The 8,198-nt window shown below is 36.6% G+C and overlaps 1 protein-coding gene across 2 annotated transcripts; it reads right to left on the bottom strand.

The window, feature by feature from the left end:
- Positions 1-780: 780 nt before the first annotated feature.
- Positions 781-2,921, bottom strand: LOC103338121 (protein NO VEIN-like). Of its 2 annotated transcripts, XR_016128489.1 has the most exons (4): positions 2,648-2,921; positions 2,255-2,463; positions 1,405-1,942; positions 856-999 (listed from the first exon to the last, which is right to left on the bottom strand). XR_016128489.1 is itself a non-coding variant. In XM_016795598.2 (3 exons), exons 1-3 carry the CDS (start codon positions 2,807-2,809, stop codon positions 921-923), a joined length of 450 nt encoding a protein of 149 aa, XP_016651084.2. In that variant the 5' UTR covers positions 2,810-2,915; the 3' UTR covers positions 781-920. The 2 variants fall into 2 exon arrangements, 1 of the variants encoding a protein (XP_016651084.2); XM_016795598.2 differs by lacking the exon at positions 1,405-1,942 and having other exon boundaries at positions 781-999; positions 2,648-2,915.
- Positions 2,922-8,198: the final 5,277 nt, after the last annotated feature.

The following is an 8,198-nucleotide window of genomic DNA, read 5'->3' as shown; positions in this document are numbered from 1 at the left end:
AACCAAAACAAAATATAGTTAAAAAATCATCAACAAGTGCAACCACATATACATAACTAGTCAGAAGGGTAATCGGAATTCAGAAGTTTTCCCGGACAATGTTTTCTTCAACAAGTTTTGCCTTTATCGACTCTCTGATAACATTCAATGCTTCGTAGGAAGAGCTCTGGACAGGCAGAAACTTGAATATACGATGCAAACTAGACACTGGAGCATCTTCAACGGATCTAACAAGTGAGATAAATGCATTAACAAATGCAGTGGGCACACAATCAAGGATACCCTTATTCCATATGTTGTCCAGGAGAATTGTTTCCCTTGATGATGCAATAAGAAAATCAGCTTGAATTATGAAGGGAAAGTTTGTCACCATCTCGGTTGGAAGGAAGGCATAGACCCCGGGTGAGCTTCTTCCTCTATGAAGGTGTTCTCCGATTGGAAATGCAAGCGTGATCACCCATTCATCTACCTCCATTCTCTTCTCCACTCTGCATTCCTGCCTGACAGGAAACTTCTGCTTCCACATATAATAGCTGCATTCATTTTCAACCGCATTGCTACTTTCTTCTGCAGAGAGATGGACGGTGTAGGACTGCGCATCAATGTTCTTTCTGGTCACAAAGTTAGTCTCACTTGCTATCTCAATTGCACTTACAGTGTCGAGACTTGGATCGCCATTGTCTTCCCTGACTGAGAGCTTCTTAATCTTTGAAAGAAACAACAGAAGCTCACGGTGTATGCTTGAGAGCTGCTGCTTCACAGGCTGGACCTTGTCAGCCTTTAGAGGTAAGATCAGTGTTGTGGTGGGAGGATCAGAAGCAGAAGCAGAACCATATAACTGTTTTATGTCAGACAAATTAGGGTTTGTATCAACCCATTCAGGAACTACGTACCCGAGATTGCAATGCACACAAGGATCTTCACTGAACCTTATTTGATATCCATTGCTGAAAACATAAGGGTGTGCAGTGATGAGAAACACACTTTTGAACCCAATTCCTGTATATTAATCACAAATTTGGTTAAACAACACAAAACGAAAAGGCACATCCGAGAACATCAATGTGCTTATAGGCATTCGAACAGACAAGAGGTTAACTCAGAATTTAACATAAACAAGAGCAAAATATTCTTGGAGAAGCTATATAAACATATGCCTGTTTCTCGAGTCAAAATAAAGCTTAACCAAACATGTTGAGAACGTAGATTTTGAGTAAAGTCGCCAAATTTTGTGAAGCTGCGTGCATTTTCGGAAGGCCTAAAGCTTTAAAAATCAGCTGTGACATTATTTTATTTAACATTGTGGTCAGTAACATTCTCTTGGATGAGAATGTGAACCCAAAAGTTTCAGATTTTGGATTGGCACATATCGTTCAGGGCACACAGAGTCTAGCAAATACTCACAAGGTTGTGGGAACAATGTAAGCATCATCTCTTTCTTTTCCAATTCTCGGAAATCTTCTTTAGAAGTTATATCCTTGAACACACTGTCACTCATATTGTTAATATTACTGAATAAATTGCCTAGGCGGGGGCTGGGCGGGCTAGGGGGTCGCTAGGCAGGCTAGGCGGGCTAGGCGGTCCCTAGGCAGGCGCTAGGCTGTCTAGGCAGGAGCTGGGCAGGCGCTAGGCGGTCTAGGAGGGGCGCTAGGCGGTCTAGGCGGGCGGCTAGGCGGGTGCTGCTCCTAGAAAAAAAAAACGCCAGTTTGGAATCTCCAAGGTCAGGGACGAGATCACGATGGTGCTATGAGCGAGAAAGAGATGAGATTGAAGAAGAAGAGAGAGGTCGCGGGTTATGTCCGAGCGAGAGAGAGAGAGAGGGACTGGAAGACGGCTTGTGTCAGAGTTAGGGTTTGAGAAGGAAAATTGCATTTATATGTTGATGAAAAAACAAAAGAAGAGATGGGCCCCCGATTTCTCCTCACACGCATTGAAGGTTTTCCTGTTTAAGAGAAATTTTGAGTCAAAATAAACATATGCCTGTTTCTCGAGTCAAAATAAAGCTTAACCAAACATGTTGAGAACGTAGATTTTAAGTAAAGTCGCAAAATTCTGTGAAGCTGCGTACATTTTTGGAAAGCCTAAAGCTTTAAAAATCAGCTGTGACATTATTTTATTTAACATTGTGATCACAACTTCACAAGGCTAATGTTCTAACTAAAGCAGATATATGAAAATAAAAAATAATAATTTCAAATAATTAAAAAACAATCAGAATTAATATAGATGTCATGTACTGATGATGTACACACACCTTTCTCCCCAATATAACCGCGATTCCTGTTGCCTTTCTTGATGGACCGTCCAACCGCAAATGGATTCTATGTTTTCAGGAGAAAATCCTTTCTCATTGTTGAAAACCAGCAATGTGGCAGGAGCCCCTGTGGCTGTTATATCCCGGGATGTAATGACAAACTCAAGTGATGGATCAACCCCCTCTACGTACTCATTATCTTCTGCATTCTGTAAAGTAAGTAGTATTAACCATTAAATTATATATTCAAATAGACTGACAAATATATACTCAGATATATATATGTATGCACACACACAAGATTAGAGATTCAAAAGATTCCAAGACTACGCACTAACCTTAACACCAAACTTAAGTCATGATATGTAGGAATGTATATATAAAATAAATAACCTGGATGAGTTCCATGAGGAAGTGAACATCTTTGGCATAGAGTTCAGCAGAGAGATTCTTGATAGCCTGGTGAAGATCCTCAGTTAAAGGGTTGAGTGCATCTGCTCCTATGGAGAACTTTTTCTTCCTTATCTCTTCTATGTGTTCTCTCGGTGTCGCCATTTACGTCACTCTTTCTTCTAATTAAGCTGAGTTCACAGAGAAGTACTGAATGAGACAGTGTAGATAGAACAGATGGTGTGGCTGTGATTGAGACTGGTGATGAGTTTCCTTATATAGTAATTTTGAGAGAGAGAGAGAGAGAGAGAGAGAGAGAGAGAGAGAGAGAGAGAAGCATGATCATGACATTACTGGACAAAGCTGAGAATACTTTATACAAAGTAATTAACGAGATTACTTTAGATATGGGATGAGATTTTTTTTAGTAAGTGGAGTGCAGCTTGAAATAAGTCTTATAAATAGTTTGTCAAACAATTACTTAATGCATACTAGCTTGAAGTAAGTGGAGGTTTTTTTTTAAAAAAATTAAATTTATTTTAGAATTAAAAAAGATAATGGGTAGTTGTGTTTCATAAAAATAGGATCAATTATCTGATTTTGTTTTTATTTTTATTTTTTATATGAAAAAAATGTGAATTTATCATATTATCCTTATTTAATTAATAATTCAATTCTTAATGTTTGAATTAACCAAGTGTATTTTCTGGTATTTTGAATGTTTCACCATTCTCTGCCTTTTGCTTTATATATATTTAGATAATTTAATTTTTGAACGATTTGAATAGGTTGGGTGTGAAATTATCTCAATCTAGAGGGTTTATTTTTATTTTGGCAATTTCATTTCGTTGTCCAGTTAATAAATGATGACATTAATATAGTATAGATAAATGATGACAATATTATATATATATATATATATATAAAGCAAAAGCAGAGAATGGTGAAACATTCAAAATACCAGAAAATACACTTGATTAATGCAAACATTAAGAATTGAATTATTAATTAAATGAGGATAATATGATAAATTCATATTTTTTTCATATAAAAAATAAAAATAAAAACAAAATCAGATAATAGGTCCTACTTTTATGGAACATAACTACCCATGTTATTTTTTCTTAATTCTAAAAATAAAATAAAAAATAAAAAATAAAATCAATTGCCACACGTATAAGCGTGTGCCAAGGGGCTAGTATTTACTAAAATAAACAAATAAAACTTGGTGATGAGGGTTAATGATTCAATGCAATTAGAGGAAAGGTAACCATCTCAACGAAGGAAGAAAAAGTGAGAGAGAGGAAACAACAAAAGCAAAAGAAGAAAACCAGCAACAAACATGATTGAAATGTAAACTTATCTAATAAGAAAGTGAAAGGAAACATTTGATGTAGTGGTAAAATGGCTGGGATTTGTACGAAAAAGCATGAGCTTTGGACGCTGATACGTCGTTTTAGTCTTTGAGAATCTAAACACCTTTCGTCAACCAAGGCCAAAGTTGGTATAAGGCAGTTCCAATGTTTCCATATATCTATAGCCAAACACACCAAACATTACCACAAATATTATTTCATAGCATGCCTAGGTGGAAGAAGGGAAGGCAGAATTGAGAAACTCCTCCCCAAGCTTTTTAGTAAGTGGAGTGCCGTTTGAAATATATCTTCAACCTTCAACTCTTCCTTTCCTTGGGAGGGAGTAAGAATATAAGGAAAATAAATAAAAATTGGTATAGTGCAATCCTATAAATAATTTGTCACACAATTACTTAATGCATATGATTTATTTTTTGAACAATTTGAATAGGTTGGGTGTGAAATTATCTCAATCTGGAGTTTTTTTTTTTTTTTTCTTTGGCTCAATTACATTTTTGGTTCACGTAATTTGACTCATCTTTCATATTGGTTCATGTTATTTCAATATTTTGGCAGTTTTAGTCATGTGATCTAATCAAGTCTAAATCGTAAATTTAGCCACACAAAATTTTAAGTGGAAATATCACTGGATATTTACTAACATAAACAAGGGTTTTAATCGAAATGGTCCTTGAATTTATGCCCAAATTTTATTTTGGTACTTCAACCAATTTTTTCACACCAATAGTCCTCCAACTCTTCCTTAATTTCATGTCAAATTGGTCCCATCGTCTAACTCTGTCAATATTTCTGTTAATTTGAGGTTATCATGAAAAATATATACAAATTGACGACATTTTAGCCCTTCAATTGACGGTAATATTGGCGGAGTTTGACGATGGGACCAATTTGATACGAAATAGAGAATTAAAGGATAAAAATGGAACTCGGGTATAAGTTCAAGACCATTTTGATAAATAAAAAACCCCTATGAACAAACAAAAGTTAGTGATGAAGTTGAAATTCAATGCAAAGAGAGGACAGGTAACTTTGTCAAGAAGGAAGAAAAAGTGAGAGGAAACAACAAAAGCAAAAGAAGAAAAGCAAACAAAAACTATAGAAATGAAGGGTAAACTTATCTAAAGAAGAAAGTGAAAGGAAACAGGTGATGTAGTGGTAATATGAGTGGGAATTGTACGAAAAGCATGAGCTTTGACCACCGAGTCCTTGAGTCGTTTTAGTCTTTGAGAATCTATACACCTTTGGTAATATATATAGCCACACACCGTCCCGTCCAAAACCAAGTTGCAAAATCAAGTAGAGTTTGGATTGGATTGAATAGTAGAAAAAATGGGAGCGAATGAAAGCAGGGAAGGGTCTGGAAACAATGAGGAAAATGGTGGTGACTTGCGTAACGACAAGGCTGACTTGTCCACTGGTGCAATTGCAGCTGGCGCTGTGGCAGGAGCGGCTCTGCTGGCCTATGGTTTATCCCGTCTGGTTTCAGGTTCAGGTTCAGAATCAGAACCAAAGCAGAAGGGGAAGACGATGAAAGCTCCGGGCCGAGGAGGCGAGCAAATCTTAAGGGATGATTTTGCGCGTGACCCTAAAGCTTATTTCAAAGACCTCCACCGCAAGTAGATAGCCAGTGAGGGAGGGAGAGTGGGAGGATTTTGCAGTTGCCTTTATATCAATAAATATACTGCTGTGCGTGGCTTTTCTTTCTCTTGTATGTTCTGTTTGTTTGACTATATATATGTTGGTGTTTTATATATATGCTGGATTGAGTTCTGAATTCAAATCGCATAGAGGACAACTGTTAATTAATATAACATAATAAAATAAAAACAACAGTCGGATCAGGTTTGGATCATCGAATCAACCCAAAAATACTCTGCTTCTAGTATGATTAAGTATGGATTAAATTTGGACTCAAATTAGATTCCGGACAAGGCGGCTTGATTTTTGTAGGGGGTTGTGCCATCAAGTTTACCAATTCCTGGTACAATTATGAGTGGGTCAACTTTGCACAATTCCTTTCGCCCTTGTGTTTTCAATACACTCCATGCCCTCGCCCTAGGCATATAATCTAAATTGTAATTTAATTACTTCCAATTCAAAATGAAGAACATAAGATTATACAAAGTGAAAGCAAATTAAATATATACAAGTTGTGCATTAAAGTAGGAAATTAAGGTTAATGCATGCTAGAAAACCAAGGAGGAATATGGGATTTGATCTTTAATTAAATTCTTTCTTGGAGAGAGAGGGAGGAATATGGGATTTGATCTTTAATTAACTTCTTTCTTGGAGAGAGAGAGAGAGAGAGAGAGAGAGAGAGAGAGAGAGAGAGAGAGAGAGAGAGAAAGAGAGAGAGAGAGGATTTGGAAAATGCCACATGTTCCAACTTTAGAAAGAGAAAAATTCAAGGACTTTCTTAGATCTAGGTCCAAAATTATTAGCTGTCATGAGTTGACTATGCAATCATAATGAAAAATACAAGCAGCTATGATGTGCCACAACACAAGGGCTCTTGTGAAAATAGAATTCAACATATTTGACAGATTATTAGCAATCTTGCAGCTGATTTTAATTACACACCAATAACCTGTCCAGAACAAGAGACTCCCATGCATTGACAAAAGCCATGAAAGGCCACCAGGAAAAGATTGTGGAGGTCTATAGATCATCACAGAGTTCCAAAGTTCAAGGGGTGAAGATAATCAAAGCGGGAGACACTAATATGGCTCATAAAATTTAGCTGCTGCAAGGATGTGGAAAATTGCTATTCATTCAGAGCCAGTAATGGTGATATATACCACCATTCTCCATGTTGCTATCAATGTTTTGAAAGATGAGACGTTGATGTGAGGCGTAAGCCTTTTGAACATTAATTTATTTTAATAAGAAAAATTTATGAATAATATAATACAATTAAATTATACAACTAAATTATACAAAACTTCAAATTACAATTGCAAAGCATTAGAGAGAAATATAGAATGGCTCACTTGCAGGCTAAAGATGAAGAGATTTCTTGAAATTGATAGAGATTATTTGTTAAGGGTAGAAATTAGGGTTATAAATATAAGTCCATGTGTTAATATATTAATTTAGGGAAAGAAAAAAAAAGGGTAAGTAAAATATAGAATGGCTTACTTACAGTCGCCAGGAGTTAGAAAAGGGCGAGAATCTTTGGTCTTTATTTATGAAAGTTCATCTTTCCCGAAAAAAAAAAAAAAGGACAAGAAAGATATTATTAATAGTGAAACTGAAAGCTACAGCTTGCGTTTTATATTTTTCAAAACACTCACGTGAAACGACATCGTTTCATTTAACCCTAAAAACAAAACACGCGAGTGGTCTTCCTCGCAGCCATTTTGTAGACTCATCTGCACAAAATCTCTTCCGGTTCAAAATTGTCCAGATCTAGTGCCGCCTTGCTCCGCCTAGCCACGCCTTGCCCGCGCTAAACGTGCAACTCGCGAAACAGCTGATCGCCTTAGGCAATTACTTGCCGCTTTCGCTCCGAAGTGCGCGAAGGCATGCCTTTGAAAACACTGGTTTCTATCTCTGGCGAATAATTCAGTATGTGTGTGCCCACAGCTTAAATATAATTTTAACTTAATCTCATTCTTTATTATGAACTGATTGTGCGTTGTTCATAACACCCTTCAGCTTACTTAAAACCTTTAAATGCAATGAAAAAATAGAGTAATGTCATCTTTAGGAAAGTCCGACACAAACTCAATAACTTCAATGCAGGGGAGAATTGTTACCAAACAAGAAAAGCAAAAAAAGAAGAAAACCAAACAAACATTATTGAAATGAAAGGTAAACTTATCTCTCTCTCTCTTTTCTTTTCTTTTTTGGTCATAGAAAGGTAAACTTATCTAGTGGGAATAAGAGTGGGATTTGTACGGAAAGCATGAGCTTTGGACGCGGAATCCTCGACTAGTTTTAGTCTTTGAGAATCTAAACACCTTTCGTTGGAAAAGGCAGTTCCAATGTTTCTATATAAATAATATAATCACGTAGAGTTGCAAAGTCAAGTAGAGAGAGTTGAGTTTGGATTGATTGAATAGTAGAAAAATGGGAGCGAATGAAAGCAGGGGAGGCTCTGGCTCTGGGAACAATGATGAGGACGGTGATGGCTCTAGGAGGAAGAGGAACACCGGTGCAATTGTAGCAGCTAGCGC

This window comes from Prunus mume, linkage group LG7 (assembly GCF_029339155.1).
Source record: "Prunus mume cultivar Tortuosa linkage group LG7, ASM2933915v1, whole genome shotgun sequence".
Taxonomy (NCBI): domain Eukaryota; kingdom Viridiplantae; phylum Streptophyta; class Magnoliopsida; order Rosales; family Rosaceae; genus Prunus; species Prunus mume.
Note: the sequence above shows the minus strand (reverse complement) of the source record. Positions and strands in the feature narration are given on the sequence as shown.

Excerpts from the sequence above, each read along its gene's own strand:
- LOC103338121 (XM_016795598.2), bottom strand. The coding sequence starts at position 2,809 with ATGGCGACACCGAGAGAACACATAGAAGAGATAAGGAAGAAAAAGTTC. Across the intron at positions 2,464-2,647 it reads TCCTCATGGAACTCATCCAG|AATGCAGAAGATAATGAGTA; the intron begins GTTATTTATTTT and ends CTTACTTTACAG. Across the intron at positions 1,000-2,254 it reads CGGTTATATTGGGGAGAAAG|GAATTGGGTTCAAAAGTGTG; the intron begins GTGTGTGTACAT and ends ATTAATATACAG.